Raw genomic sequence first — 26,541 nt, 5'->3', positions numbered from 1 at the left:
ACCTACTTCAAAAAAGAGTCAACACTGATTTACAGAAACATAATTAAACGAAGACATGGCTCAAAAGACTTAATAATGTACCAAGACTTGGCTGTATGGTGTAAAACCTTTGCCTTTTCCTTTATGGAAAGAAGAAAAAAATAATTATAATGTCGATTTGTTAAAAAAATAAACACAAACAAAGCTCTATTTAACATTACAAAAACGATGATCTATTGTTAAAGTGGTACAGCAACCTATCCAAAATGTTGTTAAAATTAATTTTCAACTTTATTACCTTGCGCGCTTTGTGTTGTTTAGGTTTGAGTGACATGACTGAGAGTTCGTTTGGTCCTCACAAGGAAGGCGTATTGGCTGCTTTTGGAGACTTTAACTCTGATGAATTGACAGATGCCTTTCTTATTATAAATTCATCGACTATTGAAGTTTTTCTAGCTTACGATAAGGAACCGTTTTTAAGACCTTCTGGGTATGCTTGCAACTTTACCAATACAGCCATAACAAGCATTGTACCAGGTGATTACGATGGCGATGCGTACATGGACATACTATTAACTACGCAAACACAGAGTAATGAGACAACCAACCTTCACGATGTCAGAATACTGTGGGGTGGTATGCCCACCTTGAACTGCTCTGATGCACAGATGATCAAAGCAACATCAGTTGGCCAACCTTTAGTGATCGACTACAATCGCGATATGGTCCTGGACTTGTTTGGCATAAACACACACAACCAAAGGGTGTACTGGGTTTTTGATAGAACTAGAAGCACTCCAAAGGAAATATTAATGGATGAAGGAATTATGAAACAGATAAAACTGCCACATTCACATTCATTTTTAGATGTCAATGATGATAATGCTGCAGATTTAATGCTAACTACCACAGTTGATGTAGAAATTTGGTATAGTAATAAGCCAGGCGGTTTTACTCTGAATCGCAATATTGATTTGTTGGTTGGTCATCAAGCAATATATGGGCAGGCACTTTTCCTAGACGTAGCTTTGTCTGGAGACTTCTTTTTGGTAATTCCTCTTTGTTATGACATGGAGTGTTTTAACAGCACTATTTTGATTTATGACAATCAACAGTGGCATGATTTGCAAGTCGATTTCAATGATGGTAAAGGAACACTTTGGAGGTTCACCCCTCCAAAGGACGAGGTCTATCTGGACACTATCACAATGAGAAGTGGTGACTTTAACATGGATGGGTACCCCGACATTCTCATGACTTTAAGTCCTATAAATAACAATAATGAAACACGGGTTTTCCTCCTCCATAATGTGGCTTGTGAGGCACCTGAATGTAAATTCCACAGAACATTTCAAGTACAATGGGAACAATTCAACTCATTTGGGAACAATGTTGTTATGGCTACATTCTATGACTTCTACATGGATGGTGTTTTAGACATAATATATGTGAAGAAAAATAGTACCACAAAAAAGTATACAATGCATGCATATAAAAATGAACTTGAGTATGATACAAACTTCATGAAGGTTATTGTTGTTACTGGATTGACTAATGAGAGGATTCCAGTTATTAATGGTACTTTTTATAAACGTAAAGTAACATTTGGTATGTAAAAATTATTATTTTTCGTACTTTTATTGTTTTCTTACATCTTGATGGATTTAATTAAGAACTTTACATTGTTTCAGGTACAAATTTACCTGGACCTAAAATAGGTTACAACACATGGTCACAAGAAGGCACATACAGAACAGGAGCTTGTGCTCAACTCTCTCAATCTGCATACTTTGCTTTGCAATTACCTTATTCAATATTTGGTTTAGATAGGACACCTAATTTTGTTGATACTTTGAATGTTGGTGTTTCTGGTTATTCTAAAAGTTGGACTCAGATAATTCCTAATTCACAAATTGTTGTTGTGCCTTCACCACCTGATGATTCATCACAGTGGCGAGCACAGTTGTTTGTGACTCCAAGCAAAGTTATTCTTAAGAGCGTATTTGTATTAACTGCCGTCATAGTACTAATTACTGGATGTGTTCTTTATTTGCACTGGAAGGAAAGAAATGACCGACAAGATATTGTTGAGATTGATGACAAGACATATGTGAAACTCTAATCATAAATCCATTTAGTTTACTGCTGTGATATGCTAGCTTGGTAATTCCATAATTGTATATTATGTATAGTTTATGTAAGATAAAATTATGTAAGATGCAAGTAATATAATTTTATTTAATCATTAATCTAATTGTTTACTTTCACAATTCTTAAAATTAAATACACAATAAAAAAAATTACACAGGTACAATTAATCAAAATCAGTATTTAGTGCTTAGATTTTTTGTGCTTCTTATCCTTAATTTTCTCCAACTTTTCAAGTTTCCTGAAATAAAGAACAATTTTATTGAACATTGTATGATCATATTAATTATATTATGCACAATATTTTTTTTATTATATGTAACATAATCACTGAATGAAAAGTAATACAATTGCTTAGAAACAAAGGATAGGATATAATTTTATTTGAATGTGTTTTACAACTATAAAATGGTTGAGTTATCAGTTTTTATAACTGTGATTATTCATATACTTACTTCAGAAGCTTTTTCTTCTGTTTCTTAGTCAGCTGACTAATAAGATCCATTTCAGAGAGATTGGAGGCATCATTATCCTCAACTTTAGAGGCAGCAAGTGGCAAAGCACCAGGTTTCATTACAAGACCAGTGTCTCTCATCTGCTGCATAAGAGTTGGGACATCAGGCTTGGCTTCTTCTTCTTCAGGAGTTGATGTGGATGCTTGTAAGGCACGAGCCTCACTCATTGAGAGGGAATACATCAAACATTCTTTATCTGCAAAAACAGTCAATATTACACATAGATCAAAATGTAACATAATGGTCACTTCAAAGGCCAAAAATGAGTCACTTTTTTTAATTCAGTTACATTATCAATTTATAATTATACATTTCAATCAGAACATGTTTATACTTGTGATTATTAGTTTTAATATCTACAATACCTACCTGTATTTATGTGACCCCACTTGTGGCATTTAATACATCTGACATTTCTGACCAGAATACCAAAGGGCTGATCACGGATTTCATTGTCACCCTTGCAGTAGCTTTCTCTGGGAGCATTGTACTTCCGTTGCCATTCAAATTTGTACTCAGGTTCATTGTCTTCGCGTTCACGCTCTTTCTTCACGCCAGGTGGAGGTTCATACATAAAATTTAAGCTTAATTTATCCTTGCTATCTTTACTCAGCAGAGCCCTATAAAGAAATTACGATATATCAACTTGAACGGTATTCACACTTGAATCGATAAAAGAAACTATTGATTTATGTACAACTATACTATTTGTATACTCTAGTATGTATAATGGATCAAAAAAATTGGAAGAACTGACTTATTTTCATGTAGTTCTTGCTCCTTTTCATATTGTACACGTAATTCTTCTTGCTTTTTCTTGTATGCCTCTGTTTTTTGTTCTGCCATCCATACCTAAAACGATACATTGTTAATATACATATAGAAAAACACATTATACACCATCACTTTATTTTTATCATACTAAACGAAATAAGGTGTAACCTAATGAACAAACCCTTTTCAAGTTGTCTCTTGAGGCAGGATGAAAGAACTTTTTACACATATAATTGTTGAATCCTTTGCCCATTTTGTTGGTTTAGTGAAATCGTTTAAACTAATATAGCATACAATTTTTATAGTATATATAAATAAACGGGAAACAATTTCAACAACACATTCTTATAAAATGTTCAACATTCAAGCTTCTTGTGCACAAATTAGAACAATATTTCTTGTGTTCAACACAAATGATGACTCAATTCAGTCAGCCAATTCATGACATTTTGTTGTCAACAAATAAGTAAACGTCATATCCTCCTGCTTACTTTATCTAACATGAAGTGTAAAAAAGAGACAATATTATCTACTGATGTCACCAGCAGCTACGGCGGAGAATTGTCTCTGATTATAAAGAAAACTACGTACTGTTACAATAAACTTATACAAAGTACAAATGATTATAATTGTCCATAATTTTTTTGATATTAAGAAAATGTAAAATGTGCTCTAGATCAATAAACATTTTAAATTAAAGGAAAAAATATGATTACATTTTGACATTAAAATGTAACACTACCCTTGATATTATTATTTTCGATAATTAAGGTCTATACATTATGTACACAGGGTGGCCCGGAAATGATGGTCAAAACGAAATGAGGACTTGAGGAGGTAGGGTTGAATATTTGCGTCCGATTTGATTATCACACTGAGATCCGGAAATTGATGGTTCAAAAGGCATTCAACTTTTTGTGTTTTTTAGAATATAAAAAGCATCACCTTTCCGTAGTAGTATACATATTTTATTTTGGTGAGATTCTCTTGAAAACTAAGTTTCGTTTTTTATGAACAGAAAATTGTTCTATAAAGCGCTATTTACAATTATATGAAAAATATATATATATCTCAGAAACATCACATCAAAAGTCCTTATGGATTTTTTATGTGATTTTTAATTGTACATTTTGTGCATTTTCCAAAAAATACATTAAATTAGGTAGAGAATGGGATGGGATTGCCAGGAGTTCCTTTTTCATTTGAATTCGGTACCTTTCCATAATTTCAAACTCCGTATCCCTAACCTTTTGACTGACTAATTTGAAAGCAAAGCCATGAATATTAAAAAAAGAGGCGTAAATACATCAATAGGTTGGCAGCCATGATTAAAAAAAAAAATAGAACTGTCATATGAATCGAGTGATGGATGGACGATTGTTTGTAAAAGCAACAAGTTTTTGCGTTGCGTAAAGTAAAATTTAGTTATATCGTAGTAAATAAGTGTCGTTTTCATTGTTTCAACATGATATATGATATAAATACTCGTTTATAATCTAAATACAAACGTTTACTTACCTGGTGTGTGTCTGTTAAAGTTTTTAGTGTCTTGAGAATATCCTGTGTCCGATAAATAATTTTCCAATTATACGCTAAGTTACAAAAATTCTGTAGTTTCCATATAGTAGCGAATGTGGCAGTGGTATGATATAAGAGTACATACTTAGAGTGTGTGGGGGTGATGTTTGCCATTTGGGTATTTTCGCCATAGATCATTGATTGTAGTATTATCACCACTCATTCGGTGTACCGCTGGGCTACCACACATGTGTTGTGTTACAGTGGTTAATCCGGATTGACGATCCACATTTACTTATTGTAATCATTGTGTTGCTTTATGTTTAACACACTCAAACTGTTTTATCATGTTGAAGTATTTTTAGAATCCGCCTGTGCTATTGAAGCTTGATGTCATTATAAACATTTGCTTATGAACACACACTTTTATTGGTGCAAAATGGAATATTTAATGGTTTTGTAATCGAAATGGACTTTCAGTGATGGGAAAAACATGGATTTATGAGAAGTAATAGACTTCAGATAAGAAACTGTAATATTTATGGTGAGTAAACTTCATTACTACTTTTTTCTTATAAGTTTTCACTGCTTTCTAGAAGCTTTTTTACTAATATAAAAATATTATGAGTTTTTGAAATGTAGATAAATTAATATTAAAATTTAATGAAGGTGTAATCATTCCATACAAACAATGATTACTAAATCTTAAAATAAACTAACTTCTAGTATGGTATCTTTTAGATATCGGAAGAACAAATGAAAAAATTCCAGTAGAGGAATTATTAGATAAGTTTTCAATCGCTAGAGATATTCTAGTGACATTTACAAGTTCTATTAGTCTATTTGCAGTTTTACTTCGAGGTTTGCTATTTATAATTTATTAATTTGCATTTTAATTTAGATTGCCACTCTTCTCACTACCTTAGGATTGATACTAAATATTCATAATACATTTGAATGCAGTTTGCTGTTATTTCTCTATAGTATAGTGTCTTTTATAAATTGGTGAAAGAAATGGTTTGCATTTTTGAATATGTTGTAAGGTGTATTTAGTGAAGCGCGAAAATCAATTTTACATAACAAATTATACTTAGTAGAAGTAAGAATATTGATACTTGTACTATAAACATTTATCATCCTTATGTAACTTTGCAAAAGAGGATACCTATACCCAGCAGTGGGTGTTAACGGGCTGAGATGATGATGATGATGATGATGATATAACTTTGGGTACTTTGTATTCTCTGATGTTGCAAGTAAAGTAATGCTTATCTTAATATTTTATTTATAAAATATGATTTTATTATATTCATGATAGAATATTATTATTGTTTATTATATTATTCATTATTTTATTATTAATATTTATCTGAGTATACCCGATACAAGTTAAGGGAATACAATCTTTCTACATCTTGGTATTGTATATTACTCGAATGCCCTGCTATTATTGATATATATATATATAATTATTGACATTCATAGTACATGTTTATTTGTATTTTATTTAAAATCGTCAATTCTTAAATAAATTAGTACAAGTTGTATTTTATTATTAGTCATCTCCAGTGTATTTGTATACAATTGATCATCTATAGGCTGTTATTTATATTATGTAACATAAACTCATGAGCTTATTTGCCTGTTCATTGTTACAAAACATACAAAAAATTCTTGTAAACATTAAAAAACTGCAGCTTGCCAGGTGTTCTTCTAGAAGTTCAACATCTGGATACAAACAGAATAATAGTGTACAAAACAAAATGAAAATAAATATTGTTTATTAGCTAGAATCAGAAAATATTAACTACAAACTTGAATTTTGTTACATTCAGTGAAAAGCAATTACTGATTCATTAGTTAAATATAAAAATGGTTTACATTGCATTGCTGAAATAAGACGAAGACACACACACACACACACACACACACACACATATATATATATATATATATAATATTTATAATATTTATATATATATGTATAAATTAAACGTTTATATATTAAACTATATTGGAAAAACCAGACAACACCAGAAATCATCTTTAGGTATGGTCATTACCAATATGCCGTTTGTTGTGTGGTAGTCTACAGCACATCAAGCTATACACTTTTGTGTGATCCATCAATGTGTACATACAAATTTGTGATAGGTATGTAGTTACTCAAATTTATCTGTCAACTACTTTTTGTCCACAGATAGCCCCATATTTTTTTATATTACTTTTGATCATACTGACCCTACCTATCAACCCTTAGTGTATACGAGAAGGGCACTATAATCTGTGCGCGCACAGGAACGTCATAAGTTCAGGTTCTAATCCCAGAACAGCCAGTGTACAGGGTTGTCACAGACTTCTGACACTTGTCTTCATCCGGTTCTTGAGAGGCTAATGCCACGGGTGGGCCGCCCCGGGTGCACATACAGCACCTTCCATAATTTCCAGATAGGTACCGGAGCTGTAGGCACGCTCACTTCCTGTTGCGCATTGCAGAACTAGCCGTTGCCACTGCTAAACCGTCGACTCTAAGTCCATTACCAAATCTCATTGGTGGCGGATTTGTAAGGCATGCTCAGTTCTCATCGTCGAAAAACGACGTCTCTCCAGTTCCCAATAACCTAAACGGCTGGAGGAACCGGAGGATGTCTAACTTATTCTCTATTAGCTCTGGGCTAGTGTTAGAGATGCCAGTCGCAGTGTCCTGCGACAATGTCGGGCCATCTGGACTCAGATAGTTTTTTACTAAACAAGTTGTGCGCCTGATGGTAAGCTACACGCCTGTCCGTAACAGGTACAGTGCCACTCAGAGCTTGTTCAAATTGAGTATGTTCCTTGGAAAGTATCATAAGTTTATAACATCTGCAGATATGATGGTGTTATTTATACCAGATATATTTATATATTGATAGATTACTTTGTTTATGTTGCACTACTGCTACACCCTTATGTATCACCTACCTATGTTACCCTATTCAACGCTGTGTTACCTATCTAAATTGTTTTGCTATATGGATACATCAGGTAGATCTTATTATTGTTATATATTATTATTGTTTCCTTTGAACATTGTTGTGGTAACATGACAAATAATATTCGTGGATTTATTTATTATATTGACATTTACTTAGAGTGCCCTAAGGATGCGTCATGTAGTGCGTACTTTGCGGTTAAGAGGGGATAATTCAAATTATACATTTCAATGAGACTCCAGCGGTTGTGTGTGTCTTTTATTAGTTAAAACAAACTCCTCAGTATTCGCCTACTCGTTCTTTTCACATGCTTCACATCCGCCAAGTCAGCTAGTGAGCAAATTTTAAATCTGAAGATAAAATTGTTAATATTGTTTTAGCCGTGTATGTAAGTTCGTTTAATTTTTTAAGTATTTTTATGGACGTATTTTGAAAATGCATAGCTCATAGGTATTCAGTATTTCAGTATTTATTCATTAGCAATCATGTAAAGCACATATTAAAATTTACAATACATGTACCCTGTAAGGGTGTAGCTAAAAATTAAACACGGGAAATAATCAAAGTAATAAAGAAAAATGAAAAAAATAAAAATTACACAACAAAATTAATAAATTCTTTTAAATAATAAAAATTTTAATAAATCACACTCAATATATCAATGAACTTATGTACTAATTATTATTACTAATGACAAATTAGTTTAGGGAAATTATATCTCTGTATTGCTTACAAAATTCTTCTATTGAGTAATAGCACTTTTGTATGAGGAGTGAAGTCCCTCCTCCTTTATTAGAGAAGACTTTTTCAATTTTCTCAAGTGTTGTATAACAGGGGATCTTATTATATATTACCATTGACCTGTAATATGAGCTGTTTTCAAATATGGTAAGTTTAGGTCGGGGAAGTATCAGTCTATGTGTTCCACACAGAGTGTCTGAACTTTTACCATCGCTAATTTAATTACTAATCCATGTAAGGATAACTTCAAGTACTTATTTGGAAAACTTATTACTATTTAACTTCATCATCATCGGAAATGAAACTATTTTTCCGGATTTAAATCGCGTACGTTTGTGTTTTTTCTTCATCATCATCATCAACCCAATTATATGTCTCACTGCTGCGCACGGGTATTTTTTTATTAGGGTGGCTTCATTTGGGGCGTATGGGCCCTCATCACTGCGACCATTAAATGATCTAATGTGATCACCACTAAAGTGCACGGATCTTCTTTCAGACGAGAGTTTAGGCCATAGTCTGCCTCGCTGGCCCAATGCGGGTTGGGGACTTCACACGTTTTCCAAGGATTGTGAACTTTCTTCAACGTGCAGGTTTTACCACGATGTTTTCCTTCATCGAAAAGCTCATGATAAATTTCAAATTAAATTTCGCACATAAATTCAGAGAAATTCAGAGGTGCGAGCCCGGTTCGAACCAGCGACCCTCTGCTTGAGAGGCAGTATGTGAAACCATGCTACCACGGCTTTTTTCTCAATACTTATTTAACTTAACACTTATTTTCTTCTTTTATTTCCTGTAATTTTTATTTTATTCGAAATCATTGCACATCGGAAAATTATCTACGTTAGTCGTAGATAATTGTTTAGTTTCGTGAAATATGCCTACATTTGCTAACTTGGATCACGTTATCGTGATATTATAAGCGGGTAGAATATAGTGTTAGTGTGCCGGTGGCAGGCGGGGTGGTCGATTTTTATTATCTTGAGAGGTGGGTGCGGTCGGGAGCGGCAGGCCAAACATCGACTGGCGAAATCGATAGCGTCGCGAACTATTCCGCTTGCGACACATTTCATTAACATGGTGTGAGTATTCCGAGCACTGAGCACACGGTCAGCCCCACGGATCCGCTGCCGTTTCGTTCGAACTCATTCGTCCGCAAACACATTGTTGGGCCGTAAGCCATGTCCCTTCCTACTTGTTATCCTTACTCTACTATTCCTTAACCTGTCGCAATTCCTTTTCTTGATGCAACATTACGGTATTAACGTCGATCCGTTTCCGTTAGGCAGTTTTTGGTTAGTTAATCTTGTTACGCGTTTCAAAAGATTTATAAACAAGTTAATAAAAGATAAATAAATGAAGAAAAATCTTCGCAGGTAGACCAGTGCATGTGCGACTTTTTGCTTCATAAATCAGAACCAGTTAAGGTTCATTGATAAGAAAACGTGAGTGCTCACGTCATTTCTAGCGGATTTATTAGTAGCTTGCTTCATTTGAAGCTAGTTAGAGAAATTGCAATCTAGTGAATTATTATTCCGCTGTCCATACAAAGCAATCTTTTGATATCATCATGAACCGGTGTGCAACAAAACTCGTCGGAAATCTTGATCGTGTCGACAGAAAACCCACTGTTTTTATAATGTATCTATAATCATTATATATTCAGTTGTTGTCTGTAGCGTATAAACTCAAAAGAAATAATAGTTTTCAAAAATAGATTCCGACCGCTTCTGAGAAAAAAACACTTATTACATTATTATGCCGTACGCACTGCGAATTGGCAAGATACCTTCACATTTTTATCGTCATGACGAGGAATTTGAAAACTGCTTGAAGAGAAGGAAATTTCTTCACTTGAACATTTTATATTAGAAGCGCACAAACCGTATGATATACGTGTTTTTGGTCCCACCCCTGTCCCTCACGTTTGACCTTTCGCATTTGTTTGTAGTTTATGGGTTGACTTTGTTTGTGCCCTGAAAAAAAGCGAAAGTTACACTCCTGTTATATTGTTCCTCTTACTTGTATTTTACAAGTTATTACAACAATTCAGTTTTATCATAGGAGCACTATTCTGTAGTAAAATATACTACGTATGGTTCTGAAAATATATATAACATCGTGAGCAATTACGGAAAACGTTAAATATTTATTTATCAGGTTCTCATTCTAAATATAAAACTAATTATGTTTTTTTTGTAATGAACGGTGCTGTAGTCAGCTTACGGAAAAATAAGGATGATAATACTGAAAGTATTATATTTGTGTAAATTTACGTGATTCCTTTTATGATACCGAATATATTCGGTATCTGATATACAAAAAATGTGTAAGCAATGGCATAGATTTTTTGTTATGCAATATTGTTAGCCGCGGTGCACTTTCTTATCCATTCTCGTTGGTCGTACTGGATATCTAGTGGCCTGACCGTTGATTCAGCCTCTTGCTTTTATGTATTCGAATGCTATTTATAACTTAGCAAATATGTAACCAAAGTCGAGGTTACTTGAATACATGCGTGACGTAAATGAACGATTACAAAAATATGATGCGAGCTAACACGTCTCATCGTAATTATTTATTTATTGTAATGGTTATATATAAAATGGTATAGTAAATACAAAATTTACACAAGGTATGGTATGGTAATGGTATAGTAAATACAAAATTTACACTTTGAATGTTTAGAATCGCAATGTTTCCGAATGAGTATTTAGTGCTTTTTTTCTAACTAGCTGACCAGCCCGCTATCTAGTTAAGCAAAGGTTTGTGAGCGATATCTGTAGCTGTTTATAACTCGACCCTAATTAGTTCAGCCGCTGACAAAGGGAGCACTCACAACGCTAACTTAATAAAATACGATTTATTATGACGTTTTTATATGTTCGTTAGACTTTGCATTCATGATTTGTTGTTTGCCGGCAAAATTGCGTTTGCGGCAAATATCAACGGATTCATAGTACCTTTTTACGAAGTACTATTTTTAGATGAGAGCGTTATCGCTGACGTTATCTCAAGGCGAGATCGCGCGGCACTACACGGTGCACGGCACGAGGCTCTGTCATCGCTTGCGCAGCTGTCCCGGACATGATGTGCAGTGAAACTGGCGTCACTTTCACACATCTATTTCTGATAGGATTACAAAATGACAGCATGTCTGTGACTGTACCTGTGCGATCATTAACGCAGGCAATGGAGACACCGAGAAGGCAGGCTTGTTGTCAAAACAGCGGCACTCAATTGGTGTAATCGGTCGCCGGCTGCGAGCCAATTATTTACTTGACAGCGTGGAAGCAATTCTTACATTTAAGGGCGGAAAGCGCTGCAGGAAGACTTCCCTTTATTGAGTTACAGAAATAGACGCGCTTATTGTCGTCGCCGACGTGGATTACACTACTTATTGATTATCTTTATTAACTTCCATATGGTCCGTTTTCTTTACCAATTTTTTGAAAATAAAATGTTATGTATGTAGAGCATTTCTTTTCCTTATTTGTACACTGTCTGTATAGGATAGTTGTGTTGATTGCCATCTCACGATTACAAAGTTTGCTGTAGTCGTCGTTTGTAAATATTGAATCACAAACGAAAAACATTATTTTTATTTATGGGTAATTTAATAATCACATTCTGAAACCTTCGTGGTTGAAAATGGTGTAATGTTTTCCTTATGTACATGCATTATCTAATTTTTTTTTGCAAGATACAATTTCCTGTTGCATAAAATACTTATACCTAAAGGGCGTCTCACGGCTATGCCACACGGAGGAAAAATATCTTAAATACCGTAGAGAAAATTTTACTAAAAGAAGATTTTAATTATAAAACACAATTATTGTAAAATGATTATAAAACAATTCGAACTGCATTCAAAGATTTTTAAATAGTCACCTGTCTGAACCGGGTATCAAACCTGCCAAATAGGAAAAAACATGTAATTTTACTAAACTGATCAATCATAGGGATTGTTTTCTTCTAAATAACAGCATTTTAAATAAAACGAAGACCATGAAATTTTGTTCAGGAAAATGAACCTGTAAAAGATTTAGTTCACAGGAACCCGTATGAGAGTGTGCAGGAGTTACAAACTGAACTTAGATGTATTATTTTAAACATTCACCATGAAAAGACAAATAAATCCACAAGAAATGAAATTATCAAAAGAGTGAGGAGCTTGTATACAACTGAATGGCAACATTTTCAGCATTTGATAACTTAAATTGATTGTAAGTTGCAGTTGAATGTACCTAATTATTTTAATTAAATGTTAAATTTCATGGTCTTTTACTTTTCACTGTCATGTCCATGCTCGATGATTTGTGAAGTATTACACCGGCTGGCTACGGGGCTAAATATGGCAATATTGACTATTTTTTACAGGTGAGGGTGGACCGGTGAAGGCGACGGCATGTGGCACGGCGCGCGGGTACTGGTGCTCGCGGCGCTGGGCCTATTGGCCGGGCCTTCGCTTGCCGCCAAGAAGTTCAACATCACCGTGGGCTACCTGCCCTCTATCCGCGGCGAACTTCGCGACCGCCAGGGCCTTGCCATCTCCGGCGCGTGCTCCATGGCCATTGAGGCCGTAAGTACAATGGAATTAGGGTATAATTCTCAGTAATCCCATTCTCTAGGAATGCTTAATATTTTTCCGTTAGCAGTATACCAACGTTTTTTATACTGTACCACTTAAATGTATTATTTCGAATTTCTAGAAAAATGCAGAGGTACATCGAGAACTACGCCAATATTAAACTACACCTACACCTCGAAAAAGATATATAGCTTTGTAAATTTATGAATCGTATACCTAGTAGCACCTTTAAAAAAGTTATTTACTATAATTACTGTATATAACAATGGTTGCATTTAAACAAATGTAGTTATATAACGTCCATTTACAACCATATCGAGAATCCTGCTTACATTAAACGCTCTAAACAAAGACAATCTGAAATACAGGTGTCGCCACCGATACACTATATTTGATCAACACAAATTCATATCAATACTTCCGTTCATATTGCTATTTTGAGATCGACGTTCAACGTTATTGAATAAACCCATATATGTATCTTAGTGGTTGGCTCTTAAACAGATGCAAAGATAAATGTTTTAAAAGGAATGTTTTTGTTAATTTACTGATTTTTTTTGTACAATCGTCTCTAGTACAAATTCAGTAGAAAACAAGTGAAATCTCTTTGAAAGTTTTGTACTCAAAGGCGTAAATCTTGAAGTGAACGTATTTGTCTCAAAGTTAGTATAAAGTTAAGAGTAAAATTGTATTAGAAAAAGTTAAGCAGTATCTTTGTAATGACAATATTTTATTACTTTTAATAAATATTTTTTCAGAATTAGCAAATATTTTGAGTAATTGCTCTTTCTTATTAGTAGAAATCCTTTTTTTATGTGCAGGCATGTAGCTTATCATCGGGCGCACGCAGTGGCGGATTTGCCCTAAGACCCATTAGGCCTGGGCGGCCATATTTCGGGGGCGGCCAATCGTGACAAAACATTCACTGATGATAATAAAAAATAACAAGTACCTAAACATTCTAAAGGCTCACGCACATTATGGCGGGCCGCAATGTAGCGCATCGTATAACAATAATTTTTCTAAATCACTTTCGTACATTTTATGTATTAAATATTGATATGTCTACGTGACCTGGGGCTTAGGGCGGCCAAGGTTGCAAATCCGCCACTGAGCGCACGACTTGTTCGTCCCGTCACTTGATATTATAAAAAAAAAATTGCAACCTACTGTTGTCTTACATCGTCGTCTGACAAGTTAAAAAGGGACAGTCGCTGTTAAATTTTTGTCTGGGCATTAAATGCTATTTTCGGAAAAATATTTTTTTTTTACATTATAATCTATAGTAATATAGTAACGCACACACTTAACATAGCCCCTAGTAACGGGGCTATGTTAAGTGTGTAAATACTTAAAGGGAGTAAGTAGACTATTTTTTTTTATAATCCAAATTAAACGCGAACACACGCATAACCCCGTACAAGGGAAACCCTGTTCCGTGGCTGCCATGGAGTGTGTCCATCAGTACTCTGTACTGATTAACGCACACACTCAGCCCCACACTAGGGAATACATAGACAACCACAAGTTACACTCAAACTCCCGAGATAAATAAATGTAGGTCATAGGTAGGGTTCGATTCCTGGGCTGGGAGAAATATTTGTATACATTTATTTATCTTGCGAGTTTGGGTGTAATTTGTGGTAGTCTATGTATTCCCTAGTGTGGGGCTGAGTGTGTGCGTTAATCAGTACAGAGTAGGTGCCTACTAAAGAAACCTACCTGAAAAGTTCGTGGAATTACATTTATTTGACAAGTTTTATTGCAATCGGTTACCGGAAAATGCGCGAAAACGTTTGCCACCCCCTTACCGGTGGAATATTTTCTTCAAATTTAAATGGGACCACTATTGAAGTACCCTCTTTGCAACAAAAAAAGAGTCATCTCAATCGGTTCAGTTATGTTATAAGGTTCGGTTGAGTTATAGGGTAACAATCATTAAAAAAACATACAGACGTATTGAGAACCTCCTCCTTTTTTTGAAGTCCCCTACCTGTACCCTATTAAATAATACTATTACCTATTATAGATGGCGCTACTTGAAACTTAGGCACGTTGTAAAAAATGAAATTATTGAGTATCCATAGAACTGGCCAGTGACCAACGCTTATGCTTAAAATAAAAAGCGTACATACACAAATTTTAAAAAGCAGACTTTTTTAAGTGCTTTTCGTTTAAACGCCCACCTCCACCGACCACAGTGCGATCCAGACGCACTAATGCGAGCGCCGTCGCGCGACGACCCGCGTCGCATTTGAGTACTTACATAAATAATGTCTTCGAAGCGTGGGTTTTATTACAATATTCTTAAGATATATAAATAACTAATTGTCTAACTTTTCACTACATTTTATAGACCTATCTGTACATACATATAAGTAATTAGGGAATAAGAATAAGAATAACGCACACACTCAACATAGCCCGCACTAGGGAAACCCCGTATCGCGGGTGCCATGGACACACACATAGACAACCACAACTTACACCCAAACTCACGAGAGAAATAAATGTAGGCCATACAAATATTTCTTCCGGTCCGGGAATCGAACCTGGGACCTTTGCCCGGCAGTCCGACATGGAAACCTTTCGGCCACGGAGGCAGTATTATTTAAAAAAGTCAATGCCAGCACCACTATTACAGGGTCCAAAAACAACTTGTCAGCGCGTTAGCTTGGCAGCTGCAACTAAATTATATTTTCGCGTGTAGGTGAACAACGATTCCACATTATTGCCGGAAGTGGAGCTGCTGTTGCAATGGACCGACACGATGGGCGACACTGTGGTGGCGACGCGCTACATCACCGATATGAGCTGCGCCGGTGTGGTCGCCTTCTTTGGTCCCGAGGGCAACTGTTATACTGAGGCTATTATTGCTCAGTCCAGGAATCTGCCCATGATCTCTTACGTAAGTCATACTTATTTATTTTATTTACGATAGAGCCATAAGGCTTTAGTTTGTTGTATTTTCAGTTCCGATCAAGCCACGTATCTGGAATAAGCTACCTGCAGCTTTTGTAGAACGCTCTCTGGCTCCTGGTTCATTTAATACTTTAACTGTTTCTTGTTTTCGTTCTCCGTCGGTTCTTCATATCGTCGTCTTAGAGTGAAAACCTCGTATGTGATTTCTATGTAATTTCTCAGGACGAAGATAAAAATGTGGTGTGAAATGTAGTAAACGCAATAATGTTTGTAGTTAGCATTTTAATTATTTACATTATACCTATTTCATATACTACACAATGACTACACACATCAAAAGTGTCTAGGGATCAAGTACGTTTAAGAGTATTGCTGCAATTAGGGTTAATTATATTAACATTTTTGTATCGCTATTGATACTTTTTAGTGAGTTTTAACATTTAAATAAGGAATATTGTTTAAAATTCGCTAATAAGAAGAAAATCGATTGTCAATGTGGTTTTGTATAAAAATGAGTTATAGCGTTTTGACAAAATCATTACAATATCTGCATCGGAACCGAAACAATTTACATTATTATGGAGAGACGACATCATTTAACCCGAGAAGTGATGATGCGAGCCGTCGGAATGTTGGAAGCTGGTTCCAGGCAACGTGCTGTGGCTTTCACTCTTAACACTACACAGAGCGTCATAAGTCGCCTCTGGACGCGCTATCGCATGACGGGCAGCGTGGCCGAGCGACATGGAGGACGATCTCGCATCACGACTCGCAGACAGGACCGGTATATCCAAAATACTGCTCGACGGAATCGTACCATGACCGCCATGATGTTGGTTACGAGGCTCCACAGCTCCTCAGGCTTGCTAATAAGCGATCAAACAATCCGAAATCGTTTACGTGAAGTGGGTCTGCGATCCCGAAGGCCGCTCAGAGTTCCACCTATTGCACCCTGCAATCGCAGGACCCGTTTACGATGGGCTCGCGAACACAGAAACTGGGAGGAAGAAGACTGGCGCTATGTGTGCTTTTCGGATGAATCCCGCTTCGGTATGAGACCGGATACAAGACGTACTCGAGTTTGAAGAACATCTCGACGTCATGAACGTTTGAGATATTGTCAGGAAGTTCATCCATATGGTGGGGGAACATTATTGTATCATTATTGATATGGGCCGGTATTTGGATCGGCGGAAGAACCGATCTCATTTGGATCAGGGGTAACCTCAATGCTCGAGTTTACGCAGAGAGGATTGTTTCAGATGTTATCATCCCTTTGCGAGGCCAGTTGGGTGATTCATTTCAACTAATGCATGACAACGCACGTCCACACACGGCTAGAGTCGTAACACGCATTCTTGCCGAAGCTCGTATCAACGTTCTGCCGTGGCCTGCTCAATCGCCAGACCTCAATCCAATTGAGCACGCATGGAATATGCTTCAAAGAAGAGCTGTGCCGAGTATGCATACCGTACATACTCTACAACAATATTTTGACTTGTTACAAAACACATGGGCGGCCATTCCTCAAAGTGATTTTGATGAACTCATCTTAAGCATGCCAAATCGCTGTAATTGTGTGATTCGTGTTAATGGTGGAAATACAGATTATTAATTTTCTTATCTTTACAATAAAAATGAGCAAAATCATCATTTTCGCCATTTTTTTGTCATTTAATTAATAACGCACACACTCAACATAGCCCCGCACTAGGGAAACCCTGTGTCGCGGGTGCCATGGACACACACATAGACAACCACAAATTACACCCAAACTCACGAGAGAAATAAATGTAGGTCATACAAATATTTCTCCCGGCCCGGGAATCGAACCTGGGACCTCTGCGTGGCAGTCCGGCATGGTAACCGTTGGGCCACTGAGGCAGTTAAAATTGACGCCGTTAATTTGAGTTTTTTCCCACGATTTGCAAAAACATCAATTTTAGTTTATTTTAATTAAATATAGGGGTAAGCGGTTAAATAAAACATAAGCATTAAAGTAAGAAGTCGTCCTGGAAGACTGGATTTGGTAAATATTGCTTAAATAATTTTTATTTCAAAAATATTCACTTGATCCCTAGACACTTTTGATGTGTGTATATTACTTTAATAATAAATTTGAGTAAAGAAGTTTTCTTCAATAAATATCAGTAAAAACCAAATATGTGAAAACGCGTATGCGAGGTTTTCACTCTAAGGCGATGATATGAGATCTTCGTAGTACACATGGAAATGAAACTCCAGTGACGTTATAAATTATATTATAATGTCTTTTCACTATAAATCCAAACAAAACAAAACTACGTCCGTTCTCGTCAAAGATGTCTTTCGCAATGGCGTCCGCCAATCAGTGTTCCGTTAATACCTTTTTTTAAATTTCTTATTTCGATAAAACATAATTATTGATGAAATAAGGTAATTAAAAGGGCAGTAGAGCTCCTTCTGAAAGAGTTCGTCCAGGGAAGTACTAATCCCACCTTACTTATTTCTGCCGTCAAGCAGTAATGTCAGCATAGCTGCGTTCCAGTTTTTAAGGGTAAGGTTGCTGGTGAAATTACAGGCACATGGGACTTGTCAACTTATGCCTCAGGGTGACGGGCGCAGGGGCAGTGCCCCTAAGATCTTTGCGATTTAAAGCCCTGAGTGGCACTGCAACAGTTATGGACGGCTTTTAGCTAACCACTAGGCGCACGGCTTGTTCGTCCCGCCATATTATAAAAATAAATATATGACAAAATAAAATAATGTCATACAAAACATACAAAAAGGTAGATTAATAATAATATTTTTTTATTTGTTTACTTACAGAAATGTTCCGACTATCAAACGTCTTCACCGCCCAACTTCGCTCGACTAGAGCCGCAAAACACTCAGGTATATTATCAAAACTATATCTTGGACTTTACGCACTTACGATGCCCTCACCTTCTTTAGAAAGATATTGACAACACTGTGAAAAGGTATGTCGTATACAAAACACGTCAATCAATGTAATTAAACTCTAAAATAGGTTAATCAGTCAATACAGTCGTCCTATGATATTTTAAGATTTAAGTAGAGATTTTTTGTTAATTACTAATTTATTATTTATTTACAATAGAGGCTCTACCTGTTCCAGGCAACTAAATCTGTTATATCTCTACTGAGATATTACAGATGGCACAAGTTCTCAATACTTTACGAAGATCCATGGGAACGTGTGGCCCTGATTCTGGAGAACCACGCGAAGGCGAACAATATGACAGTGAACCATCAGCGAAATGTTGTCGAAGCGTTTCGCTGTTGTGAGGAAAAACTACCTTGTTGTGCGCCCGGGTTTTGGTATCAGTTCGTGCAGGACACCAAAAATAGGACTCGAAGTTAGTATTTTTTTATTTAATACTATTAATTTGTTCGGCACACTGCATGAAAAACTACGATAAACTAAAATGTATGCATTCCGATGTATCTACTAGTTTTGCTTGTAATGTGGTGGTGATTTGAAATAAAGACCACAGAGTTGGGATCTGAAAATAAATTACACATTTTATATTATTTAATAGGATATCGTCGGGGATTGTGCAATTACGCGTAACTAGCATTGGATTACGATTTTTTATTTCGATACTTTAGTGGCCAATTCAAATCTGCATAAATGTCGTAAATTAATGCTTTCTGTGCGAAAATGAAAGTCGTAGCCATTGAAATAACAAAGCGTTAAAATCCACGCCCGTAAAATTTGGTTTAGTGCAGTTACGCGCCTTTTATCAATGCTATATACGAATATATATATATATATATATATAGATATGCTAAGAGTATGGTTATATTAATAATCCTCGATCTTGCTTACTTACTATATGCGCCACAAAACGATAGGTAAGATAACAGCTACTCCACAGATTTAAATTCAGATAAAAATAGCCAGCTGCCATGAGAGAAAGAAGGCATAAATACTGATATACGATTTCTACAGTACCTATCCAGTTTTTATATAACTACACCTTTACACACGCGCGGGATTTTAAGCAGCGATGCTAACGCGATCCAAGCGCGCAACTGCATCGATACAAACGCGCGATTGCATCGCTACACTTAGGATTTATAGGCGATAGTATTGACGCAATCGCAAGTTTGTATCGATGCAATTGCGCGATTGCATCACTACGTTTAGGATTTATAGGCGATTGTATCGACACAATCGCAAGTTTGTATCGATGCAATCGTGCGTTTGTGTCGCTGCAATCGCGCGTTTGCATCGATGCAATCGCCTATAAATCGCGAGTTTGCATCGCTGCTAAAACTCACCGTGTGTAACCACGCTTATGCTCACTCTACTTGTTTTTTTTTTATATGACGTCATATTCTTTGCTGTTCTTTCCGCACGTTAATGTAAGAAACATGTAAACAGTGTACGTATTTGGTTTTTCGGTCGCCTTTATGTTAATAATCTATGGATTCCCAGTCATCATAACCCTGGTTTACTTATAGATTCTTTATGTAACTGCTGTATTAGAAAGATGGATTTTCCTTGAGTTATTATTACATCTGTTGTGGAATAATGAACTACAGTATATTGTGTACAAAGAACAATGACGAAATTACTGCTATTAAGAATTCTTTAGCGTCTTCAAACGTCATAATTGCAGGTTTGAATAAAATAAAGTCATTAGATTTTTCAAATTGTACTAAAGGCATGTCTATGTCTGGCAATAAAATCATATTTAAATGAAACTCGAATGCCTAATTAGTATGGAATCGGACTGATACAACTGATTTTAGTGTCTTAACATTGAGCGACATTTAAACCGCCAAAAACAGATTTTTAATACTTACGTGTGGATTGGATCACATTCAGTTAGTTCACGTAATATCAAATGTACTGATTCGACCGATTTACAAAAAGAGATTAACTACTTTATTATCAAAAACAAAGTAGATAATTCCTTCCTCAAATATGCCACGCGAGAAAGTGGTAAAACTGATAAAAAGTTCCCGATATAAGGAACTAACGGCACCTTTCACAAAAAAATAATTTAAAATTATCTTATGGCGATTCTTTTCCAGCATTGAGATTGCGTGATTTGACTTACTCTTACTATATCATAGTATCATCGTCATTATCATTGACAGGTCGCCTTCACCCACTGTGGGCTATAGGTCTCCCGAAAGCTGGACCATCCAACATGATTTGTTGAAAACCAGTGCTACAAGTCGAATTTTCTATCCATAGTTAAAAATTGAGCAAGGCCCGTTTGCGTGGGCTGTGACATGCATTTATTTTTACTATTGTTGTGCGTTTAACTGGTGCATGCGTATGCAAATTACTTTTATGTGTTTATGTTTATTGTATTGTATTTCTTTTCTTATTTGTATTTCTAGGTATAACGTTAGATGCTAAATTGCAATGGGGTCCCCATATAAGTAAGTTATCAAAACGGCTCGGCTCTGCAGTGTACGCGATAAAAAAAATAAGGAAACTTTCAGACGTCGAAACCGCTAGATTGGTTTACTTCAGCTACTTTCACAGTCTAATGACATACGGCATTTTGCTTTGGGGTAATACCGCCGATATCAATAGAATCTTTGTCCTGCAGAAACGTGAAATTTACAATCTGGGCCCCAAAGTATCTTTGAGAGATAAGTTTAAGGAAATTAACATTCTTACACTAGCCTCACATTTATGAAAATGTAATTTATGTTAAAAGGAATAGTAATTTATTTATGAAAAATAGTGACAGACATAACATTAATACGAGGAATAGAAATAAACTAGCTTTTCTTGATAGTCGTCTTCACAAAGTCATCATTTAAGGGGCAATGTATACGCTTCTATAACAAGATTCCGGTTGATATACAAAATTTGCCTTTCACGAGGTTTAAAACTATAGTGAAACAAAAACTTTATACTAAAGGTTATTATACAACTTCTGCCTACTTGGATGACAAAAATCCGTGGTAGTAACCCGTTTAGCTCATGGAGGTAGTCTCGATCTCTGATGTCTCAAATAAAAAAAAAATATTGTAAATGTTATTTACAAAGAGCAACCCCTAGAGTTTCTTGCTCATTCTTCTCAGGGGAATCTGCCTTACGAATGAGCGGTAGAGTTTAACTATTGTGACGATTTCAAGTGTAATAATGCTTACCTATGAAATAAAGATTATTTTGAATTTGAATTTTGAATTTTGTATAGTTTTAAGCGTACGTGCGTCTCGGCGATAACGCAATAAATCATTCTTATAAAATCCTAAGCAAGTTCACACGATCTTCTGCACACAGCACTATGCATAAATTGTATTAATTTATGTTAAAAATATTATGGCATAGTATTAATACGAGGAATAAAAATAGACAGACTCTTCTTAACAGCCGTCTTCAGAAAGTCACAAATTTATTTAAGGGGGAGGGTATACGCTTCCATTATAAGATTCCGGTTGAAATTCAAAATTTACCATTTACGAATGCAATAAATCTTTGCAAAGGTTTTTGGGGCTTGCGCACTGGTGTTCATGGTCCCGGGTTCGATTCCATGTTCGAGTCAATGTAGAAAACTGACTTTTCTATATTATCTCGCGTCTGGGTGTTTGTGGTACCATCGTTGTTACCGATTTCCATAACACAAGTGCTTTAGAGCAACATTTGTGTTGTCTAATATTTGTTTATTTTTTATTATACTGCTTCTGCGTACTTGGATGACAAAAATCCGTGATAGTGACCTGTTTAGGTCTTGCAGGTTGTTGATATTTGAAATAAATATTGTAAATGACAAATGTATACCAATGTTCATTTACAAAGTGCAACTCCTAGAGTTTCTTCCTCATTCTTCTCAGGGGAATCTGCCTTATGAATGATCATTGTGACGATTTCAATTGTAAATTTGTTTACCTATGAAATAAAGATTATTTGAGTTTGTACAACCGTGGCTTCTGGTTCACAAAGTTTACTGTTCAAGTTTTTGACTTTACTTTTTTTGTAATTTTTAAGTTTTTTGATTGCGACGATGTTTTACTACCATGATATTCAATATTTTTTTGTGAAATTACTGCACTAGTTTGCTATAATTATTATAACAAATATCGAAACACTAAGAAAATTTCATTCGATCCGGCTAGTTTCGAACCAGCGCCCTCAGGCAATCCGTGCCAGACACTGACATTAAGCCACGGCGTTCCGTGATAACTAGCAGACTTGCAGAATCTTTCTTTGTGCTTTATTGCATATGTTTTTTTTTATTTTACTTTTTTAACGACTTTTTTGCAGTAGCGTCCGTGTTGCTTTTTTTTCATGCAAAACTTACGCGCAAAATATATTTTGTTTCTTTATTACAGTCTACGTGTTCCTTGGCTCAACGCAAGGGCTCATCGACATGATGACTGCTATGGAATCCCTGAAGCTCTTCGCGAAAGGAGAGTACATGGTCATCTTCGTCGATATGATGACTTACTCTCCTGACAGAGAATCACTTAAGTATTTGATGAGTAAGTAGATAAAGTATGACTCAATAGTATTGCAATGCATGTCACATGATAGCAAATGTTGGTTTATCCATTGATTGTAGTACACAAAACATGCGGTAAAACAAATATGTACATCTACGATGACTCTACTGTATTGGTGTCGCTAGCAAATAGTCTAAAACGGGTAACAGTCACGAGGTGGTTAGCGACCTTCACACTGTAAAGTCATGATAAAAGTGGTATGTTTAATAAATATGTAACTTACTAAGATCCTGTGTACATAAAAATGTACTTAATATGTGAAGTTATTCAGATCCAGGTAATATTATTTCTACGATTACTTGACGCCCATTGTACATTGTAATTAAAAAACATCTCATTCAAATTAAGCGCTATATGTTCTATATGACCATGGGAAATCTAGACAAGTGACGCACACTTTGCATAATCTCAGTACGGAGTATTAAAAAAACCGACCTCAAAAGTGCGTGGAATCACAACTAATTGCCAAGTTTATTGAAGTAGGTTACCAGAAAGTGCGCGAAACCTGATTGATAAATTTGGGGGACATCCCAGATTGCCACCCTTAGAGGTGGAATATTTTCTTCAAATTTAAATGGGATCACTACTGAGGTACCCTCATTTCAACATAAAAGAATCATCAGAATCGGTTCACCGGAGTTATCGCATAACATACATAAAAAAACAGTCGAATTGAGAATGGAGATTTTTTCAAGTCGATTAAAAAAACACCGTATTAAAATTAAGTGTTATGTTCTATGTGACCATAATGTAAGTTTTCCATACAAAACTGACTTGTTTTGACCTTTTTTTGAGTCTTGTAAACTTGCTTGGATATTTAGCACATTTTAATGTACACACGCCAGCACATCAAGCTACACATTGACGTATCTTGTTCCGTTGCAATGGGGCGATTTTCGAACAAAAATGTGTAGTCTGATGTGCCGTTGTCCGTACATTGGGCGTTTAGCGTTTTTCATTGTACTTTGCTGGGTCTTTAAGAGGGTTAGGCGCTGTATACAAATTCACAAAATGGCTCGTACAGAATTCAGCTGATGACAGTACTTGACGATAATGAAGATCATTTTATAAAAATATCTTTTTAATTAGCGAAAAATAAATACGCATACAAAATGCGCGCAGCCGGAAAATTTTTAGGGTGTTTTTTTCTTTTAATAACATGATAATTTTTGGATACAACTTGTATAAGTTATGATCTAAGGTACTACAAATAAAGCCAATTTAACAGCTATGAAGGAACGTTTTGTATATAAACAAAAACAATACAAGTACCTTTATAATTCACAAGTACATTGCTTTCAAACACTGTAAAGTGCTAGTAATTTAAGTGCCCAATATTTGTCTTGAAAGTCTATAATACTTAAGGTTATTATTATTATTATTGTTTCAATCTAATTTATCGTCTTCGGTTTACAGAAACGGAAGAACGAGGCTCAAAAATAGTTTGTCCAACAAGTGCAGAGTTCAAACGCCGGGCACAATCACTACTCGTGGTTGTATCGTCTGAGCCAGCCGGGTCCTACGCTAATTTCACCAAACGCGTATCTTTATACAATACGCTGAAACCATTTGAGTTCAAATTGCCTGAGATTTTGGAGAAAAACTCCTTTAATAAGGTAACCAAAGCGTCATTTTACCTATCTACTTGATATCGATATAATAACTAAACCTGGGAAATGTTTTTTTTAACATTTGGCATATCGTATGTGACATTAATTGGAATATGATCATTAGTTAATTGAAAAGAAGGTAGTTTTAGAATACTATAATTTAGAATAGGCTGGTTTACAATAATTTTAAAAATAACTGATTGATAACTAACATGACCTTAGTTTATAGCCAGCCGTGACTATTTATATTGGAGCTGCAAAGAGCCCGAAATGTTGGTTTGTTTGAAAAAACAAATAGATCCGAAAAAAATTGTAGCAATCACCGCAACCTTATGAACTCTGATATTTATTTATTTATATTATACTACAAATAATACTTACAACTAATAATAATACCACGCCTCTTCCATTTAAAAATTCGAAATTAATCTTTTAGGACATGGGAGAAGCTAGAGCCTAAATTTTTATAACTTTTATAATTATAATACTAAGTGATGGGACGAACAAGTCGAGCGCCTGGTGATAAGCGACACGCCTATCCATAACAGTTGCAGTGCCATTTAGAATTTTTAGTCGCAAAGATCTTAGGATCACTGTCACTTCGCCTGTCACCCTGATATATAATTTGACAAGTTACCCTTCCAAACCGGAACGCATTAATGCTCACATTACTGCTTGGCGGCAGAAATAGGTATGGTGGTAGTACTTCCCTAAACGAACTTTTTCACAAGGAGCTCCACTGTTGCAAATCGATGTCCAAAATAATAATAATATTCTAGCAACCACATCAATTGCCTGGTCTAACTAGGAATTTCTCTGTACTATTGTTCTCTGTACCAGAGTAGCGGAATTCTCGGGCACTTTAACTGCCTCTGTGGCCGAACGGTTACCATGCCGGACTGCCACGCAGAGGTCCCAGGTTCGATTCCCGGGCCGGGAGAAATATTTGTATGGCCTACATTTATTTCTCTCGTGAGTTTGGGTGTAATTTGTGGTTGTCTATGTGTGTCCATGGCACCCGCGACACAGGGTTTCCCTAGTGCGGGGCTATGTTGAGTGTGTGCGTTATTACTTCCCAGAACACTCGGACCAGAATGAATGTAGAAAATTTCCCAAAATGGTCCTACCGGGAATCGAACCCGGGACATCCTCATCCAGCACCTATGTTGTAAACCGGTAGGCCACTAAGGTTGTCGAAGTATTACTATTTATATAAAATTATAAATCTGAAATCCAACTATAATTGTACACAACATTCATATTAGGCAAATATTACACACGTCATAAGT

General features: G+C 35.7%; 3 protein-coding genes across 4 annotated transcripts in view; 2 read left to right on the top strand and 1 right to left on the bottom strand.

Moving 5' to 3' along the window:
- The window catches only part of LOC113237262 (T-cell immunomodulatory protein), a 4,039-nt gene extending 1,842 nt beyond the window's left edge, over window positions 1-2,197 (top strand). Inside the window, exons 2-3 of one of the 2 annotated variants that reach the window (XM_026473651.1) lie at window positions 301-1,587; window positions 1,671-2,197. In XM_026473651.1, coding sequence (XP_026329436.1) covers window positions 312-1,587; window positions 1,671-2,101 — 1,707 coding nt within the window. In that variant the 5' untranslated portion in view covers window positions 301-311 and the 3' untranslated portion in view covers window positions 2,102-2,197. Of the gene's footprint in view, window positions 1-187; window positions 1,588-1,670 lie in introns of those variants that run through there. The other variant, XM_026473650.1, reaches the window with a different exon arrangement.
- Window positions 2,198-2,200: 3 nt separating this feature from the next.
- LOC113237263 (corepressor interacting with RBPJ 1) lies at window positions 2,201-3,756 on the bottom strand. The gene is made up of 5 exons (XM_026473652.1): window positions 3,598-3,756; window positions 3,400-3,494; window positions 3,012-3,262; window positions 2,583-2,838; window positions 2,201-2,368 (listed from the first exon to the last, which is right to left on the bottom strand). The coding sequence occupies exons 1-5, from the start codon at window positions 3,667-3,669 to the stop codon at window positions 2,311-2,313; spliced, it is 732 nt and encodes a 243-aa protein (XP_026329437.1). The 5' UTR covers window positions 3,670-3,756; the 3' UTR covers window positions 2,201-2,310.
- Window positions 3,757-5,141: 1,385 nt separating this feature from the next.
- LOC113237541 (receptor-type guanylate cyclase Gyc76C-like) overlaps window positions 5,142-26,541 on the top strand; it is a 43,825-nt gene continuing 22,425 nt past the window's right edge. The window contains exons 1-7 of the mRNA XM_026474082.1: window positions 5,142-5,478; window positions 13,031-13,232; window positions 15,952-16,149; window positions 18,972-19,037; window positions 19,282-19,522; window positions 23,472-23,621; window positions 25,059-25,258. Of these exons, the coding sequence (XP_026329867.1) occupies window positions 13,059-13,232; window positions 15,952-16,149; window positions 18,972-19,037; window positions 19,282-19,522; window positions 23,472-23,621; window positions 25,059-25,258 (1,029 nt within the window). The 5' untranslated portion in view covers window positions 5,142-5,478; window positions 13,031-13,058. The remainder of the gene's footprint in view (window positions 5,479-13,030; window positions 13,233-15,951; window positions 16,150-18,971; window positions 19,038-19,281; window positions 19,523-23,471; window positions 23,622-25,058; window positions 25,259-26,541) is intronic.

This window comes from Hyposmocoma kahamanoa, unplaced genomic scaffold (genome assembly GCF_003589595.1).
Source record: "Hyposmocoma kahamanoa isolate Upper Pololo Valley unplaced genomic scaffold, ASM358959v1 93, whole genome shotgun sequence".
Lineage (NCBI taxonomy): Eukaryota > Metazoa > Arthropoda > Insecta > Lepidoptera > Cosmopterigidae > Hyposmocoma > Hyposmocoma kahamanoa.
This window is presented reverse-complemented; position numbering and strand designations above follow the sequence as displayed.

Bases quoted from the DNA above. Each gene is read 5' to 3' on its own strand.
- LOC113237263 (XM_026473652.1), bottom strand. From the start codon at position 3,669: ATGGGCAAAGGATTCAACAATTATATGTGTAAAAAGTTCTTTCATCCT. The intron at 3,495-3,597 runs GTTTGTTCATTA...GTATCGTTTTAG, and splicing joins CAAGAGACAACTTGAAAAGG to GTATGGATGGCAGAACAAAA. The intron at 2,369-2,582 runs GTAAGTATATGA...TCTTTATTTCAG, and splicing joins CAGAAGAAAAAGCTTCTGAA to GAAACTTGAAAAGTTGGAGA.